The following is a 20341-nucleotide window of genomic DNA, read 5'->3' as shown; positions in this document are numbered from 1 at the left end:
AATCCTTGAAGGGGCGATTTTGGGGCAAAAATCTGCTGGGGATTGGGCCTGCTTTGAGCAGGGGGTTGGACTAGATGATCTCCTAGGTCCCTTCCAACCCTGATATTCTATGATTACAAATGGGAAGTTATACCCATGTAAATGAGTAGTAGAAAAATCTAAACAGGTTGAGCTGTTGATTTTTCAGTGTTCTTTCCTCTTCCTGCCGAACTGGTCTAACTGTTAAATGTTATTAATTTTATAATCCATTTTTTGTATTAGTTAACTTAGTAAAAGTCTTTAAATAGTTGTAAGTAAATCCTGAGGTAAACAGAAAGAGCAGATATAAAAACATAGCAAGTCAGGATAAAAAGTGTGCTATGTCCTTGAACTCATAACATTGTAGTAAGCAATTACCTTAAAGAAGTAAAGAAGCCACCCACACAACAGCACTGTGGCTTTGTTCCTTATCTTCAAAGAACAAGCCACTTGCATCTGGATCAAATCCTTTAAACAATACCCGAACACTCAACATCAAAGCACTTTCATTTTCTTCAGTTATTTAATTTAATTAGCACTAATACAGACATGGATTTAGACTCTGATTTCGGTGTAGAAAATCCCCAGAAAACACATTCAAGAAATTAATCGATTTAATTTTAATTTTGTAAAGATTTCCCCCTTTATACCTGACAGGAGCTCCTCTGCTCTGTGCAGGTTTCAGCAGGATTGTCACAGTACTGTCAGTTTGATTCAAAGGTGTTTCCAGTTCATATGGTGGCATAGATGGTGCTAGGGGAAAAAACAAGAGGCAAAATAGATTAATTATTTCTAGGTTTGTTTTAACAGTTTATTTTAAAAATCGATTTGACACATAAAAATCTCTTTAAAATACAGAGCTAGCACAACATCACAAGTTAAATAACATATAATTAAGTTAATGACTTCAGAAAAACAAAAACAAAACACAGAACTACAATAAAAATGAAACAAAAACACACTTCATGGCCATTTTCAAAAAGCAGCTAGTCAGTTTGGATATCCAACTTGATACACCTTCAAAGGGCCTGACACTCAGACAGTGCTGAGAAACCAGTCTTTATAGGTCAAAACTTTTTTTTAGTTGGCAATTTGAACACCCAAAAATTGAAGCACGCAAAATGACCAATTACTTTTGAAAATATAGGCCCAACTTTCTTGCTACACCTATGGTGGATGGACTGTTGGTAGGGGACCAAGAGGGGAACAATGAAATTAGACAAGTAGCTGGAGGGAGGAGATCTTGTCACCATGGACATTTCAGCTATTCGTGAAGCTAGTGAGGCCATCCCTTAGCGTACACACCATTTACAACAGTGCAACAGGATTAGCATTAGTGCAGTTTATCCCAGTTTAAAACCAGAGTAAGCTGTGCTGGTGCAAATTGTCTACACTGGTGCCTGAAATCCCAGTGTAGACAAGGCCTTAGTTAAGTGGTGGTTGTTACTTTTTTAATTGTCATTAAGGACTTCACATCATTCTGTGCATAGGTTGGACAGTGTTCAATTGCTATTCAATATTTTCTTTTATCCTCACTGTTCAACGTTTGGCCCTAGGCCTTATTTACTGCACACTATTCACTGATTCGGAGGTTAAAAGGCCAGAAGGGGCCATTGTGATTTCTAGTCTGACTTTCTCCATAACACACAGGACTTCTCTGGATTAATTCTTGACTGAATTACAGCATATTTTTAAAAAAATTCTAATCTTAATGTAAATGTTTCCAGTGATGGAGAATCCACCATAACTATCAGTAAATTGTTCCACTGGATAATTACCCAATTAAAAATTTGCACCTTGTTTCAGGTATGAATTTGTCTAGCTCCAGCTTCCAGTCATTGGGATCTTGTTATAGCTTTGTGTGCTAGATTGAAGAGCCTTCTATTATCAAATTTCTGTTCCCCATGTAGGTAGTTACAGACTGTGATCAAGTCACCCCTTAACTGCCTCTTTGCTAAACTAAACATAATGGGCTCCTCTAGTCTATCACTTTAAGGGCTTGTCTATATTACTGGCTGGATCGACGGGCAGCGATCGACTCCGGTACTCCACCAGGGCAAGAGGCGCAGGCGGAGTTGACGGGGGAGTGTCAGCCATTGACTTACCGCAGTGAAGACACCATGGTAAGTAGATCTAAGTACGTCGACTTCAGCTACGTTATTCACATAGCTGAAGCTGCATAAAACTTAGATTGATCCCCCCCGCCCTCCCAAGTGTAGACCAGACCTAAGACACATCTTCCAATCCTTTAATCATTCTCATGGCTCTTCTCTGAACCCTCTTCCATTTATCAATATCCTTCTTGAATTGTGGATACAGTATTCCAGTAGTGGTTGCCAAATACAGAGCTAATATAATCTCTCTTCTGCAACTCAAGATTCTCGTTTATATATCCAAGGATCACATTAGCTCTTTTGGCCACAGCATCACAAAACCTGCTATGAAGACAAATTTATTAATTTCCCCATGGGTTTTTCATGGTGTTCATCACCATAGTATCCAAGTATTTCACAAACATTAATCAATTTATCTTCACAACTGTCCTTTAAGCAGTGGCATAGCCAGGTGGAACGAACAGGGAGAGTGATCACAAAAAAGGCGCCACCCACTGCGGCGCTTTTACTCACCCGACGGCACTTTTACTGATGGGATGGCGCTCCAGGTCTTCGGTGGCACTTTGGCGGTGGGTCCTTCACTCACACCGCGGGTCTTCGGCAGCATTTCGGCGGTGGGTCCTTCAGTGCCACTGAACACACCCGGAGCAGGTGAAGGACCTGCCACTGAAGTGCCGCCGAAGACTCGGAGCGCCGCTGGGTGAGTAAAAATTAAAAAAGGCGCCACTTCTGCTCAGTGGGAGAGTGGCCACTGCCCCACTCCCCCCCTAGCTATGCTACTGCCTGTGAGGTGAGAGGATGGTATTAGCTCCATTTTACAGATGGAGCACTAAGACCAGGAAGATTAAGAACAAAAGTATCCACTAAATTTGAGTGCCCAGTTTGAGACACCTAGGACCAGATTTTCAGAGTACCTAGTATCATATAGCTCTTTATATATTCAAGCAGAGTTCTCATTCATTTCAGTTGCAGTTCATCTCAGCACTTCCACAAATAATGTCCCGGGGTCTCAAGTCAGGAACCCAGAAAATGAGGAACATATAGTTAGTGACCATCTCTGAAAAGTTTGGTCTAAGTGACTTGCCTAGCATCAAACAGGAACTCTGTGGCAGAGGCAGACATGGAATTCAGTTCTCCAGGGCAACCTTTAACTGCCTTAACCATGAGATCATCCATTCTCTTCCTGCAATCCCCTACCTCATTCACTACACTCCTTCCAACTTCTGCAAAAAATAAGGCAGGAGTCTTACAGGTAACAGTCTCCGTTACTACACCATCTGATTCATCCCTAGAACAGGTCCAACTGTGCACTGAATGAGGCAGGAGTCTTGTGCAAAAAATAGTACTTCATCATGTAATTAAAGACTATATCATAATGCTTATACACAAGGGGGCTGAATTAAGGATGCAAAGGCACCCTTAATTCTGGCATTTACTAACTTTTGAAAGCTTGACTTTGCAACCTTACTAACGTTCTTTTAGCATAGTTTTGTCATGCATGTAATTTCCCAGGTTTTAAAAAAGCAAACTGAAAAAAACAGAAGGTCCGTCATGTGGCATCATACTGACTCCCATGTGGCCTTTCAGCAGAGCTGGAACCCTCAGATGGTCCACACAGATCTCTCCTACTTGACCTAATGAAGTAACTGATAGCAGTAGGAGGTTGCCATCCTCTATGTGGATTAGCACTGGAGGGGAATGGGACACTTTGCCAGCGGTTTTCACAGACAGTTGTTGACAGCAGAGAAATGGGGAGACTCAGGAACCATCAGCTCCATTCCAGACTCTGGAAGGGAGTGCGCCTAGACTCTTCAGCGCATTTCCCCTAAGCTTCACTCCTTCTTCCCCTTCCCCTCCAACCTATCTGTGTCCAAGACTTATCATTTCCACACCCCTAGGTCTGTATCCGATTCCCATTCGCTTTGCCTCCCTAGCCCCAGCCTCCACACCTCAGGCTTCTCATCTCCGTCTCCTTCCCCAGTCATTCCTAGACTCCCCCTCCCGGCTCGTCATCTGCGTTCCAATTTCCCAGAGTTCCAGTTTGTCTTCTTCTCCACACCAGTGCCTGTCTCTTTGCATGGTCAGAGCCAGTCCTGCACCCCACCCGCCCTAACTCCTTGTTCCCAGTCAGTCCCAGTTTCCCCTTCTTGGCTCTTTGTCAGATCTGTTTCTCCCTCCCTACTCAAAGGCTCCCAAACTCCTTTCCTGGGCTTCTCATCCAGTCTTTCCCTTCCCCTCTGCTCCTCGGGGCTTCTTGTCCCAATTCTCCTGCCACATCCCAATTCCTTGTGTCAGTCTTCCCCTCACCATCAGTCTCTCCCCCGTCCACACACGCACACTGGTCCTAGTACCAATCTCCTTGCTCAACCAGTCCCAAACTCTCTCCTCCCTCCAGCTACTTGTCTAATTTCATTGTTCCCCTCTTGGTCCCCTACCAACAGTTCTCTCACTGGTCCCAGTCCCTGCCTCTCAATTTCCCCAACTCCCAGTCCTAGTTTCTCTTACCCCACCCCAGCCCCAGTCTCACCAGACTCCTAATCCCAATCTACTCCTTTCCCTCCCCCCATTCCAGTTTTTGTCCCCTCTGCATTCAAATTAGATGGTTTCCTCTTCCATGCTGTCTGGATGTCAGCAGGATGGTCACTGAGAGCACAGGGGAGACAGGCTTCCTGTTCTCAGTTCTGGTGCTTGGCTCCACCCTAACCTGGAGCATCTGGGTGCAGACATTACACAGAAAGTCTTTCTGAGGCCCACATAGCCTGGGCTGGAGCATGCTCAGCTACTCCTTGGGAACGCACAGTCTGGTTAGCACAAGGAACTATGACAGACTCAAGTATGCTCAGTGAGGACAGACTCTTTAGAGACTTTAATTGCTAAATTCTAGCAAGTCTCTATGGCACATATATGAACTGTGATTTTTCAAAGGCTTATAACTTGGGCCAACTGTGGAGGGATTTTCACAGTAAAAGGCACATCTTTGACATAAAGACCACCCGACCTGCCAAATTTCAATTTACTAAGCACAGTGGTTGCCAGAATTTAGTAACTTTAACTTGAGCAAAACAATGTATTATTTCCTAATGTTATTCCTGGAAATGGCTGAACCATGTTTGCTGAAATAAAAAATAATAAAAAAAACCAGCCTGAGTCAGACAGCATGGAAAATTTCAGCCTGCTCAGTTGAAGTTTGGCAAACTTATAAGCAATTGAAAACAGGGTTTTATAATGGGAAGTGTCAGGCAACTTTAGTAGGTGGTGCTACCAGCCCTGCCTAAAACACCACAAATTTACACAGGAATCACTTTTTCCATCACTGACAAACAGCCAATTCTGTGATGAAACATGGCAACTGTTTAACAGTGCATAACAACACTATTAGGATAGGAAGTTAAGTATATCTTATTCTACTGAAAATGCAGTAAAGATTTAAGAGATTAAAATGTAATTACACACATTGGAAATTGGCCAGAACAATTGTAAAAAGTCCTAGGAGAACTTAGCACTTTGGTTTTACATCTCACTAGAGAAGGGTACTGACAGCACAAAGCATCCTCCAACCTCACACTGGAACACTGGTGTAGGACTGACTCAGAGGGAAGAGTGTCACCTACTGAATCATCCCCACCTCCCACACCACTTCAGGCTGGAATTTTTAAAGAAGCCTAAAGGAAACAGATGCTTAACTCCTATTTAAAATTCAGCAGGGACTGGGTGTCTAAGTCCCTTGGGTTCCTGTGAAAATCCCAGGGAGAGGCATTCTCTGTTGGTGTCCCACCAAAAAACAAGGGTAGGCCTAACCCTACCTAGATTGGGGGGTAGAGGAGGGAAGGGGGGTAATCCTGCCGATTGCTGGTGGTGTGGGGAGATCTGATGTGCTCATGGAACCAACTGGTGCAGCTTCATGGGGCATATCTTACCCTCAATGCATGTGCATAATTCCCATTCATGTTAATGGGAGTTACATGGTGATTTACCACCATTTAAAAGAGAATAGCTATCCCAGGGGTAGGCAACCTATGGCATGGGTGCCAAAGGCGGAACGCGAGCTGATTTTCAGTGGCACTCTTACTGCCCAGGTCCTGGTCACCAGTCCGGGGGCTCTGCATTTTAATTTAATTTTAAATGAAGCTTCTTAAACATTTAAAAAACCTTATTTACTTTGCATACAACAATAGTTTAGTTATATATTATAGACTTATAGAAAGAGACCTTCTAAAAATGTTAAAATGTATTACTGGCACACAAAACTTTAAATTAGAGTGAATAAATGAAGACTCGGTACACCACTTCTGAAAGGTTGCCGACCCCTGAGCTATCCTAACCTTTCAGTACTGTTCCTAACTCTCTAGATTCTCCTCCTCTTCCAATACTCTGTTCTTTCTCTCTAGTCTCATAGGGCCTGATTCTGCCACCCTCATTCACATTGAGTAATATCTTACAATGCAAGCAGTCCTGTTGATTTCTTGCAGACAATGAGAGGTGGGGTGGCAGAATTGGATCCCTAGTGCTTTACATTCCAGTGCTTATTATGTTCAAGGCTTTTTAGCTGATAATCATCCAATGAATTTATCCCTACAATTACGAGGTACAGTAATAACAAAAATGCCCAACTTGCATTTATTGCCCTTCCCCAAATATAAATTCCTGTGCTTCTGATTAATGCTTTTGCATTGCTCTCTGTTCATTCTACCACAAAGATGAAAAAGTTACAATGAGATGTGGGGAGAATAGGAGTAACAGGGACACAAGATGAAACACACTGTACCCATATTAGTTTGCTTTATAATTTTCCAAAAAGGAAAGTTGGGGGGAAAGATAGCTAATGCATTTTTTGGGAGTGAATATTGGTCTGAGACCATGCTTCAAGTTCATTACTGACTGTCAGTTTAATTCCCAGAAACATGGTAGAGAAGCTGAGTATAAGGACACCTCTACTACAGATTTGGAACACATTTTGTCATCAATTATATAGGTGTTTTAGAGCATGCAGTAAAATTGCATTCCATCAACGAAGGGACTAAAATGTTCCTGAGTCTTTGGGGGCTTTAAGTGATTGTGCATGGGCTTTTAGAGAAGTTGTGTCTTCCCGCTCTCTGAAAACCACAGGTCCTGATGTTCTTGTCTAATGCAGTTTCAAATCTGCCTCAATCAACATGCCTGTTAGGAATGTGTGCAGCGTGGCAATTCACTACACTTCCTAAGCAAGTGCTAGACATGGAGCATTTCTGCTGTACTCTCAATTGTTCATGCCACATTAAAGAGATTTTCCAGCACTGTTACTGTACTAATTTAGAATCATGTTGAGGCTGAATGAGCTCTGAATGAAACCATCTCAGATTCATGTCCAAAAAACTCTATGGTAAATATTGCAACAGCTGAGACTGACTCCAAAGGCATATAAATTGCATTTTCTTGGGTGATAAGTTGCATGGTTTTGAACCAGTACTTCAAAAACTGTATGTTCTAACTGATCTTCAAGCACCTGAAAATTATTCAAATACATAAATATATATCAGTTTGTCTGGTACATTCAAGGAAGAAAACTGATTTTATCTTTCTGACAAACTTCCTGTAAAGCTTTAAAAGAGAGGTTAATGGTTACCATAGAAAGAAAACAGAAATAATCATTACTTTAATATAATACCTGAGATTTTAGTTGTGAATTGGTTTGTGATTGGAGGTCCAAATCCTTTGGCTGTGCTGGCTCTAATGGTAAAAGAATAGGTGGTCCCAGGATATAGTCCAAAAAAAAGGTAATGAGTTTCATTTCCTAGCTTCAAAACTCGTCCACTTTGATTCGATAAATCTATTTCTGGGTCAAAGGAACTGACAGCCTTGTAGGTGATCTGCAAAAGAATAAGAAAGTTATAAAATATCTTGAGCAGATGGACAAAGATTGTATCTTTATCCCATAAACCCTTCTGATGTATGCACTGTCAGACATTTTATGATAAGCAATCTTCCTCCCTTATACTCTTCAAATCCTGAATCCAATGAAGGGACCCAGGAACTCAGACAAAACTGTTATGAGTTATTACTTTTATAGATACAGGGACTTAAAGGCAGCTAGATTACAACTGTAAAGGATGGGTTCAGGCTTAAGTTAATACCTTTAAGTTGCTGGTTTTCACAATGTCATTTTTCTGAAACCATATTACTGTTGGTTTTCAACAACAACAAAAAAAACCCACAACTAGCAAAAACAGATACGCAAGTGACAAAGGTGTAGCCTCATTTCTAAGCTGTCTGAATATAATTACACGTTGCACTGAATAAGATTAGCCTCACAAGATGACAAGGGCAGTTTTAAGTGAATGCTTCACAAAGTGGGTGACACTTATGCTTCAGTCTGGAGCTCATGTCTTATAATTGCTGCATTGTAATTCTTCATTGCATTGCATGAAACTCAGATTCCCATCTTGGGAAAAAATATGTTAAATATCAGCAAAACATATCCCTCATTTTTCATTCCTTCCTTTCAAATACTGTTACTTGTTTTCATTAAAACAGCAATACAAGTTCACAGTAAAGTACTGTGCAGTGTTTCTACCAGGTAACTTAACATCTATGACCTAAAGCAACAACAGGATAATTTAAAAACAAGGAACTCATTAAAAAAAAATTAAAATGTAAAATTGATTCCCCCCTTTTTTGCTTTTAAATAAGTAGATTTATACATAATTCCAGCGCCGTTATTATATACAATGAAAATTGACATTGTTATATTTATAGCACATTATTATACTTATCTATCTGGAGGAATATTTAGATAGAAACATGAAGAAAAAGTGTATGCTGTGTATATTAATCAAGGGCCTGAATGACAGATACAGTACATAATAATAATATTATTCCTTATATAGTTCTTTTCATAAGTAGCTCACAAATCACTTCACAATGTTTAATTATTTATGCTCAGAATATCTCTGTGAGGTATTATCTAAAATTTTATAGATGGGGAACTGGCACTCACTCAGGTACAATACTAATCCTTCCGATTGCAGTTAAATATCGATAGTTTCCTACAATTTCTGAATCAATGAAAAATGTAATTTTACATAATACATCTAGCCTAGTGTCAATAAAATGCTGAGGACAGGTATTGGTGCCCCCCAAAAAACTTGGATACACTTTCGTTAGGACTAATCCAGTCTCCTGAAATTCCCTGAGCAAGGACTGATCTAAAAAAACTCCTCCCACACTCTGTGGGGAGGCAGAGAGAGTGGTAGAGCCACCAGATATGGTGGTTCTTAGCTGGATTTCCCAATGACTCAGCCCAGTTTTATTTAAAATACACAGGAGGTAACAGATTCTGTGACCCCTGTGGCAGAGCTATAGCTATTAATTATGTTTATTGTACTAGATTAGCTATCAGGAGAATGCACTACAAAAACAAGCTCTTTCACCGCTCATTAGCAACTTGTTCGTTTAACAAAAAGTGACTTGCTTGAGGAAACTAAGCATACATTTGTTCTAGCAGTATTTACATTACACTCCTGCTATCATTCAGTAAAGATTTACCTACTCAAGATTTTTTTTTTCTGAAAATTCTCCCAACACTGCTGAGACCAGGGCACCTTTACAGATGGCAGCAGCAGTGGGAAGGTTAATATGGAAAAAGGAGTGACAGCAATTTTTCACTCTTACCAGGTGTGGCAAAGTCCCGTCTCAGTCTCCCCAGCCTCTGCTGTTTTTAGCTCTGGAGAGACCGGCTAGGGTAATGCAGTCCCCCTTAGGACTCAGGGGAAGTCTGTTCCCTGTCTTCTCACCAGTCTTAATTAAAGTATTTTTACCCTGCCTTGTAGGAGAGTGTCCTGCCGCTCTGCCTGGGGAGGCTTGCTGCTTCAACACTCCTGGTAGCCAGGCTCCTTCTCTCTCTGCTTTCCCCCCGCTTCCTTCCTCCCAGGAAGGGGTTTAAAAAGGTCTCAGGCAGCTCCAAGTTGGAACCAGCTGATCCTAATTACCCTCAGGTAGCTCCCCTCAGCTGATTCTAATTTGCTACCTTGGTAACCCTTTCTCAGCTGAACCTGCTTGACCTGTAGTTGCCTCTCAGTTGATAAGGAGGAGGGCCTTTTAACCCTCTGGGACTGACTCCTCCCCCCCCCTCTGGCAACTGTCTGTCCTGAGTTTATCACACATCCCCCCCCCCTGCTCAACACTACAGGGTTGGGCTACTTGGGTCGGCAAAACAGTGTACCCTTGAAAGGCCATCCGCGTTGCCATGCTTGATTCCAGACCTATGTTGTACTCTGAAGTGGAAGGGTTGTAGCGACAGGAACCACCTGGTCACTCTCGCATTTTTCTCTTTGTTTTGGTGCATCCACTTCAGGGGAGCATGGTCCGTGACAAGGGTAAACTTCCGTCCGAGTAGGTAATAGCGAAGGCTTTCAATGGCCCACTTTACGGCCAGGCATTCCTTTTCAACTACGGCATATTTCCGTTCCCTGGGCAGGAGTTTCCTACTGAGGAACAGGACGGGGTGTTCTTCCGCTCCAACCAGTTGTGAAAGGACCGCTCCCAACCCAACTTCTGAGGCATCCGTTTGCAAGATAAACTCCTTCTCCCAGTCTGGAGCTACCAGCACTGGGTCAGTGCAGAGCGCGGTCCGCAGGTCTGCAAATGCCTCTTCAGCCGCGCTAGACCATTTCACTATATCTGGGCCACGGGCTTTCGTTAGGTCAGTTAGCGGGCATGCCCTGGTGGCGAAGTGGGGGATGAACCGCCTGTAGTACCCCACTAGCCCCAGGAATGCTCTGACCTGTTTCTTCCGGACAGGTCGGGGCCAATTCTGTATTGCCTCTAACTTGTTGAGTTGGGGCTTTACCACACCTCTCCCCACTATATATCCAAGGTATTTGGCTTCTGCTAGCCCAATTGCGCATTTGGAGGGATTTGCAGTCAGCCCTGCCTTCCTCAAGGTGTCTAGGACTGCTTCCACCTTCCCCAAGTGCGTCTCCCAATCCGGACTATGTATAATGACGTCATCAAGATAGGCGGCCGCATACCTGCCATGTGGGCGTAACAGTTTGTCCATGAGTCGTTGGAAGGTGGCAGGAGCCCCATGTAAACCGAACGGGAGGACAGTGTATTGATACAGTCCCTCTGGAGTTGAAAAGGCCATCTTCTCTTTGTCGGCCCTGGCCAAGGGAATTTGCCAATAACCCTTAGTCAGGTCAAAGGTGGACAAAAATCGTGCTTTCCCGAGTCGGTCAATTAGCTCATCTATCCGGGGTATAGGGTACGCATCAAATTGGGACACCTCATTCAGTTTCCGGAAGTCATTGCAAAACCTCATACTGCCATCCGGCTTAGGTACTAGGACCACTGGGCTTGACCATTGGCTATGAGACTCTTCAATGACCCCTAACTTCAACATTTTCCTGACTTCTGACTTGATCTCTTCTCTTTTCGCCTCCGGGATCCGGTATGGCTTTACATTCACCTTCACTCCAGGCTCCGTGAGGATGTGATGGTGAACCTCAGTAGTCCTGCCTGGCTTTTCCGAGAACACGTCCTGGTTGCGTTCAATCATGTGGATCACCTCCACTCGTTGGTCAGAGGTCAATTCTGGGGATATTCCCACTTGGCCAGGCAGGTTGCTCTCGGGAGGGGGTGACCCTATAGTGACCACATGCGCTTCTCTGTCTTGCCAAGGTTTCAACAGGTTCACATGATAGATTTGTTCCAGCTTCCGGCGTCCGGGCTGTCGGACTTTGTAATCGACCTCTCCAACGGCTTCTATTACCTCGTATGGCCCCTGCCATCTGGCCAGGAGCTTGCTCTCTGCTGTGGGTACGAGTACCATCACCCGATCTCCCACCTGGAATTTTCGGGTCGTCGCCTGGCGATTGTAATATGTTTGTTGGGCCCCTTGTGCTCTCTCCATGTGTTCCCGCACTATGGGAGTGACTTGGGCTATCCTGTCTTTCATCTGCAACACATGCTCGATGACGTTTCTCCCTGGGTTCGGCTGTTCTTCCCAACTTTCTTTGGCAATGTCCAGTATGCCACGGGGGTGGCGACCATATAACAGTTCGAACGGGGAAAACCCAGTCGAAGTCTGAGGCACCTCCCTGATCGCAAACATTAGGTACGGTAGCAGGGTGTCCCAGTTCCTCCCATCCCGGCTCACCACCTTTCGTATCATGCTCTTCAACGTCCTATTAAAACGCTCGACGAGGCCATCAGTCTGCGGATGATAGACCGATGTCCTTAGGGTCCTTATGTGGAGCATTGCACATAGATCCTTCATTAATTTAGACACAAAGGGAGTTCCTTGATCTGTCAGGATCTCTTTGGGTATTCCCACTCTAGCGAAAATTTGGATTAATTCTTTAGCTATGGTCTTGGACGTAGTGTTCCGTAGGGGAATGGCCTCGGGGTATCGGGTGGCGTAATCTAGCACCACCAGTATGTGCTGATGGCCCCGGGCTGATCTTTCTAACGGCCCTACTAGGTCCATAGCTATCCGCTCAAAGGGGACTTCAATAATCGGGAGAGGTACCAAAGGTGCCCTTAAGCGGGGTCGGGGCCCGTGTAACTGGCATTCTGGACAGGAGGCACAATATCGTCGGACCGCTGCATATATTCCAGGCCAAAAAAACCTCTGTAGAATTCGGTCTAGGGTTTTATCTACCCCTAGATGTCCCCCGAACAAATGGCTGTGAGCTAGCTCCATCACGCCCCTCTGATGTTTCTGTGGTACTAGGAGCTGTTCCACGACTTGCTCTTGGATACGGACAACACGGTACAGCAGATCTTTCTTGATCATATAATACGGCCTTGGGCCCTTGGCTCTCCCTTCCACAGGGACCCCATTCACCTCCACTACTTCTTTGTGAATGTTCTGGTATACTGGATCATTGGCCTGATCCTGTCCAAAATTCTCTAGTGAAGTTCCAAGTTGCCCAAACTCAGAGGGTTCTATCTCCCCCTCCCCTTCAAGGGAGGTCCCTGGGGAACTGGGCCCGGCTACTGGCTCCCCAACCTCCTGCCTAGTCCCCTCGTCCGTTGGGCCAACTCTCTCCCCTACGAGTATAGGCTTCTGATTCTGGGCCAAGATGCTCGTTCCCCTCCTCTTATCTGCCCTCCTTTCTCGCCGAGTCTTCCTGGTTTTCCCAGGGGGCGAGAATAAGTCCTGGGCAAATTCTTGGAAGGCTGGGGGGTTGCTAACTATTGAGGCCACCCCATTGCTCTCTGGGGTGTTACCTTCTTCTGACTCCTCTCCAGGAAGTAGACTGCCAAACCCTGGGAAGTCTCGCCCTATGAGGACTGGGTAGGGGAGTTTCGGGACCACCCCCGCCATCACCTTAGTGGGATTTCCTTGGACCTCTATTTTCACTCGGATGGTCGGATAGTAATTTACATCCCCATGGACACAGGATATCCCTGTGCGCTTGGCCCGGGATAGTTGATCATACCCGACCAGCTTTCCCGAGACCAGCGTGACTGCACTTCCTGAGTCTACTAACGCGGTGGTCTTTATACCATTCATTTTAACTTGCCTAGTATATCTATGAGGGACCGTCGCTACTCCTACTAGGCTTATCAGGTCACATGACTCTTCTAGATTTCCCAGGTCGCATTGCATGGGCTCCTCTAGGTTTGGGCATTGGGCAGCTATATGCCCTATCTCTCCACATGCATAGCATCGGTACCCTCCTCGGGGCAGCCCCTTAATTTTTGGGCTGTGGGGCCTTACCCCCCGAGTCTCTCTCTCCCAGTCCCCAGGTCCCTCCGAGTACTTTGGCCGCTCTTCGTCCTCCTTCTTCCCTGCCATAGTTCGGCCTGGAGCTATGGCAACTCGGGCCCTTGGTACGTAGCCTTGCCTCCTATCCTGGCGCCTCCCTTCCCCAGTGGTCCGAGAGAGTTCCTGTGCTGCTAGACGTCTCTCTACAAGGGCAACTAGCTCATCATAGGAGGAGGGATCATTTTGACTGACCCATCCTCGTATGTCCGGCGGTAGCCCTCTCATGTACCTGTCCACAACTATGGTTTCCACGACTTCCTCCGGCCGGCGGGTCTCGGGGCACAGCCACCTCCGGGCCAGATGGATCAGGTCAAACAGCTGGGACCTGGGGCTTTGTTGGCTCGGTATTTCCACTCATGGAACCTCTGCGCCCTTATAGCTGTCGTCACGCCCGACCTTGCCAGGATCTCCGCCTTTAGCTGGGAGTAATCGGAAGCTGCTTCTGTTGCCATATCAAAATACGCTTTCTGTGCCTCCCCACACAGAAAAGGTGCCAGGATACTGGCCCACTGGTCTTGGGGCCAGGCCTCTCGCTGGGCCGTCCTCTCAAACGCAAGGAGATACGCCTCCACGTCATCATCCACTGTCATCTTCTGTAAGTAGCGGCTGGCGTGCAGGGGCCGAGTCCCATGGGGCCCATGCGTTAGGGTGGTCAGGGCCTTTAGCTGGTTCACAACCTCATGCAAGGTGGCTCGATCCTGAGCCGCCTGGCTCATCAGGAGTTGATTTGTCTCCTGCTGCATTCGTACCGCCTCCTGCTGGGCAGCCATCTGCACCCTGGTAGCTTCTTGCTGGGCCGCAGTGGCCTGCACCAATGCCTTCACTACATCTTCCATATTTTTTTTTTTGGGGTGCTTTTACCCTGCCCTGAGACGGTTTGCCGCAAAGTCTCACTCAAATCCCACTCCTGACACCACGTGTGGCAAAGTCCCGTCTCAGTCTCCCCAGCCTCTGCTGTTTTTAGCTCTGGAGAGACCGGCTAGGGTAATGCAGTCCCCCTTAGGACTCAGGGGAAGTCTGTTCCCTGTCTTCTCACCAGTCTTAATTAAAGTATTTTTACCCTGCCTTGTAGGAGAGTGTCCTGCCGCTCTGCCTGGGGAGGCTTGCTGCTTCAACACTCCTGGTAGCCAGGCTCCTTCTCTCTCTGCTTTCCCCCCGCTTCCTTCCTCCCAGGAAGGGGTTTAAAAAGGTCTCAGGCAGCTCCAAGTTGGAACCAGCTGATCCTAATTACCCTCAGGTAGCTCCCCTCAGCTGATTCTAATTTGCTACCTTGGTAACCCTTTCTCAGCTGAACCTGCTTGACCTGTAGTTGCCTCTCAGTTGATAAGGAGGAGGGCCTTTTAACCCTCTGGGACTGACTCCTCCCCCCCCCTCTGGCAACTGTCTGTCCTGAGTTTATCACACAGGTTTATGTAACCTTGCTTTAAATGCTGGTGGGCTGGCTAGAATCCTGCGTACAGGTAGCACTCTTTTCATTGCCACCAGCTGCACTGCTGCACTGATGTTGGCAATGGTGGGGAATGGGGCGGAAATAAAAAGAGCTTTATGTAGACATGTCTACACATGTTAGAACCATTTTGTCCTCCAAATTCTGTCTCTTACTCACTGAGGTTCTGAGTTTCAAACAGTGTTGAAATCAGTGGATTTGCACCTAATTACACTAGTGGTGAACTGGACCCATGATATTTTCATTCCACAGTTTTCTCCACCAGAAACATAAGTGGCTACCTGGAAGCTGCATATTGTTTTACCTAGTTTAAAGGCAGATTCAGGTTTGTTTTACAGTAGAACCTTAGAATTACAAACACCAGAGTTACGAACTGACCAGTTAACCCCACACCTCGATTGGATCCAGAAGTACACAATCAAGCAGCAGCAGAGACCAAAAATAAATAAATAAAAGAAGCCAATACAATACAGTTCTGTGTCAAACATAAGCTACTAAAAAAATAAAGGGAAAGCAACATTTTTCTTCTGCATAATAAAGTTTCAAAGGTGTATTAAGTCAATGTTCAGTTGTAAACTTTTGAAAGAATAACCCACAATGTTTTGTTCAGAGTTACGAACATTTTAGAGTTACAACCAACCTCAGTTTCCGAGGTGTTCGTAACTCTGAGTTTCTACGGTATTTTTGAAGACATTACATATGTCCAACTGCATAAAAGCCTGATGAATCATGAAGATCTTATTCATCTACGCTGTACTTTCTCTCTGTCCTGTTGTTTATAGTGGGAGTTCCAGTCTCTTCCCCTCTCATTGGCATCTAAGAAGAGGATAACTTTATGTGGTTTTTCCCTTTGCCCCAGAAGTGGGTTAAGAAAACTTTCTTCACCATCACATCAGGCACAGTGCTCCCCTTTGATCCACTGAGTGCCTAAGGAACAGAACACTTTGTGATGATAAAAACCCAGTGTGTCACATCTCAGACTCATAAGCAACAGGCTGGAGAGCCACTGAACTAGACCCAGGCAAGCAAATAGGAGTCTTCAATCGTGTCTGGTGAGTTATAGTTTGTATTCAGCCACCTGATCAGGTCCACCACTTTAACCGGGATTTGCAGAAACAGCAAGACCTGGTGTCACTGGATCAAACTACTGATATCAGTATTTATACTTAATATGACTTTTTCTTAATTTAATCTGATTTATGTTGCTTATCCTATTCCCACTGTAACTGCATTTTTGATTAACACCAAGCACGGAAAGATATTAATATTTTATTTTCTTTGATCTATTTCTTTTTTTTCATTGCTAGAATTCTGAGTTGTTTTGAAATGCAGAAGCTTGAAATTTCCCATGAACATTACAAGTGCAGAGTTGGTCTATTATTCTCCTTTCAATGAACGCACCTATGCAACTCCTACTACAGTTGATGTAAGTTACATGCATGGATTAAGGAGAGAGCTATGCCACGGGGCACAAATTACTCAGCAATAAGGTTATGCCTGTGTGTTTTTAGGCAGAAAGTCTGACAATACATCTTTCTGTACCAGTCAGGTTGAAAATCAGCAAAGATACTAAAATATGTATCAATTAAAACATTCTGATCATTGAGGAAGATGTGCAATTGTTTAGTTTGCGACATTATGAAAGTTAGCTCTACCAAAACCAAGCCATACATTATCATAACCTTTCATAATAACACAGCCTGCAAAACAGCATCAATAGCTTAGCATTCAAATTAACTCTTTTCTTTTACTGTATCTTTCTCTTCCTCTCTCTCTCTCTTAAGCATTTCAATACCAATTTAGTAGTAAGGTCAGGTAAGAGGTTTAACAATGATTACTGTCTGACAGCTTAATCTGTGCAGTCCTTTGTCAGTTTTTCTGAAAGGTATTCAGGCAAAGGTTCCATATGAGGAAGAACAGCAATTTTTAGAAACCTAACAACATGTAATTTTGTTGAATTTGCATTAAAAAATGCTAGCTTATTTTTTTTAAATTGAGCCTGCTTGTTTCTATTACAATAGGCTTCCTGAAATGAGTTCCACATAAATGTGATGATGACTGTCACTACTATTATCTCTTCCATTTTTTTCTTTTTAACAATTCACTCTAAGATCTACCCTTCTATCATTCAAATATTTGATCTATATTACTAAATAGAACAATATATCTCACAGGGTTAGCAAGTGGCATCCTCAGGTATAGTAACCCAGTGCCATCCTCGGTTCCTGTAATTTTCTCCTGCATTAGATTTTATTTGTGTTGTCAGCTTGTGTTCTAACTGGGACCATTTTCAAAGAAATATCTTCATTTTTAATAAACTCAATCATCATTTTCATTTTAAATTATCTTATACCAATTACGCTCTTTTAATTTTTGCATTGTTTCCTGTAAATGTACAAGACATGGCCAAATTTCTCAAAGAAATACAGTATTTTAAAGTGTGTTTCGTTTCAGCCTAGGTAATATTGTATACTTATTTAGTGCCTTTCCTCCCATTTCTAAATCTCTTATCAACTGTCGCCCCAATTTGACAAAGGACTTGAGGATGCTTAAGTTTGACTGAAGTCAATGGGACTTAAGCACATGTTTAATTGCTTTACTGTATCAGGGACTAAATAAATAAGCACCAAATATAACTAATATTCAGCCCCTAGAGCTTACAATTGAAATAGGCAAGACAGATAACAGTGGGATGGGAGGGTGGGATCAGAGCCATAGACAGGTGAGGTGCATAAGGGCACACAGCAGGTTGGTGGCAGCTACGGACAGAATCTAGGTCTTTTGATTCCTAGTCCAATGCCCAGTTCACTAGACCACACTGCCTCTTCATGTGCCTCAGTTCGACATGCAGTATGGACAATCAACCAAGCACAACACAATTTGTTGTATACATACTACACACTTTTTTATGGGAGTTTGGGCTCTGAAATCTACAAACATTTTAAAGAAAATACTTTTATCAACAGGATGCCAATGAATCAAAATTGTAGGTAAAAATGAAACCATGATAAAAAATGTGCGTGTGAGAAACCGTATAAAAAATATCTACCTCATACAAAGTGATCACACCGTATGTTTGCACTGGCTCTCTCCACTGAAGAAAAATCTTCTCCTCAAAAGTACTTCCTTGGATTGATTCAAGTGGTACAGCACTTGGGACTAATGAAAAGGAAAGAAAAGAAAAAAGTACTGTTTTGGAAAGTAGCATATAGAGATGCTCAAACTAACATTTACATCCTCTAGGCATGATACCAGTTCATCAGGTTTCAATCCCCTGTTGAGTCTCTTGCATCCGACGAAGTGGGCATTCACCCACGAAAGTTCATGCTGCAAAACGTCTGTTAGTCTATAAGGTGCCACAGGATTCTTTGCTGCTGTTGAGTATAGCAGTTTACATTCTGCAGGTATAAATACTCTTTGGAAAATTGTTAAACAGATCCTGGGCAACCCTTTTCTCTTCTCTCTTTCTCCCTGTCTATAACAGGGGTATAACAGATTACGTGCCTGTTAGGAAATAACAGTCACTATCTCTTCCCCCACAGAACGAAGCTAACATTATCAATGAGGTGTTCGACTGTTAATGGATACAGCTGTTAAGGAAGAAGTATAAACATATGTGCCACTTGCAGAACACTACAGTTTAAAACAGAGAAACAGCAGGGAACATAAGGCTTTTCCAGTAAAATGTCATTGATGAAAAAGGTGGGGAATTTGGCTTTTTTGCTAGAATTTAAGTGAAGTATCTTGTTTACAAGTCAATTTTCAGTACCTCGTCCTTAGCCACTATCCAACAAATTTCCTAAACTAGAAATGTATGAAACACTCATCTATAACATATATAAATATACTGAGGTATAAGGTACTGTTGTAGTAGATTAAGGTACTGTAATTAGCCTGTATAAGGGCTACAGTGTCACACATGGTATTTGGACAACGATGCTGGCTGTCATTAGGACTGAAGCCTTACAATAGAGTGGGCGGTAGGAAACAGTGATGATGACAATCTGAAGACCTGGCACCTTTCTTAAGGCCTCTTATTGCATGAGACACCCATGACTGAAGAATCAGCATTATCAGAAGTGTCAGGTATCTAATATTGTCTCCTCCTATCTCTGTAGCAGTTTGTTTCCCCACACTCGCCTTAGTAGAACACCCAGAACACAGTATTTCGAGCAGGAAAATTTACACGGGGTATACGCACTCCTCTATGTAGCACAGAGAGTCCAACCTAAGTAGCTGTGTCAGGCACTGACCAGATACATGAGGATAGAAGGTGGAGGCTATGTACCCAATGACTGAAATATTTTTTTTCAGTCTTCCCTAACAGGGAAATAATGGGATAATTTGTTTAGCAATGAATCCCCTAACTCCTTCCCATGCTTGGTCTAGCTATCCACTAACCCCTCCCATCCCTGCACACTGCCAGACTGGAAGCTTGTGTGAAACAGGACTCCACTCCGTGAAGGCTACCCCATGCTTCCTCAAATCCATCCCTTACACAGAAGAACTGTTCAGGTTCTACTGCAAAGATGGACTCTGAGGCCACAGAAGAAGGTTTCTCAATTTGCTTGCCCCTATATGATATGAACTGGCAAGACTACATCTATATAATGCTGACTTCAGTATAGGCAGCTCACTATCTGAAGCCTGCTGACAAAGTGGAGGGAATTTGGAGAACAGCACCAAAACTGATTAAGATCTGGATTCAAAGTGACTAAGAGATGAGAACTAAACATAGTTTGGCTAAATTATGAGTAAGGAAAATCAGTATGACCACCATCTACAAATGTCTGAAGAGTGTAAACCCTAAGAAGAGGGATAAATTATGTTTTGGGGGGTTAATTAAGAGTAATGGGATTAAAGCAAGAAAAGGAAAATTTGAGATGACCCTATTTCATAATTAATGAATTATATTAGATTGTGGCATACTCTCCCAAAGGAAATGGCAGAAGCCATTTCTATTGGGTCATTTAAAACTGAATTTGACTAAAAAATACACTGTAAGGAATGGTC

At 43.7% G+C, this 20341-nt stretch overlaps 1 protein-coding gene across 9 annotated transcripts in view; it reads right to left on the bottom strand.

Annotated features, from left to right (window-relative positions):
- The window catches only part of PTPRM (protein tyrosine phosphatase receptor type M), a 726112-nt gene that overhangs the window by 297408 nt on the left and 408363 nt on the right, over positions 1-20341 (bottom strand). For all 9 annotated transcript variants that reach the window (XM_045005637.1, XM_045005638.1, XM_045005641.1 and 6 more), the window contains exons 9-11: positions 18378-18487; positions 7777-7978; positions 669-771 (exon numbers count right to left, since the gene is read on the bottom strand). In XM_045005637.1, the coding sequence (XP_044861572.1) occupies positions 669-771; positions 7777-7978; positions 18378-18487 (415 nt within the window). The remainder of the gene's footprint in view (positions 1-668; positions 772-7776; positions 7979-18377; positions 18488-20341) is intronic.

This window comes from Mauremys mutica, chromosome 2 (assembly GCF_020497125.1).
Source record: "Mauremys mutica isolate MM-2020 ecotype Southern chromosome 2, ASM2049712v1, whole genome shotgun sequence".
NCBI lineage: Eukaryota > Metazoa > Chordata > Testudines > Geoemydidae > Mauremys > Mauremys mutica.
Note: the sequence above shows the minus strand (reverse complement) of the source record. Positions and strands in the feature narration are given on the sequence as shown.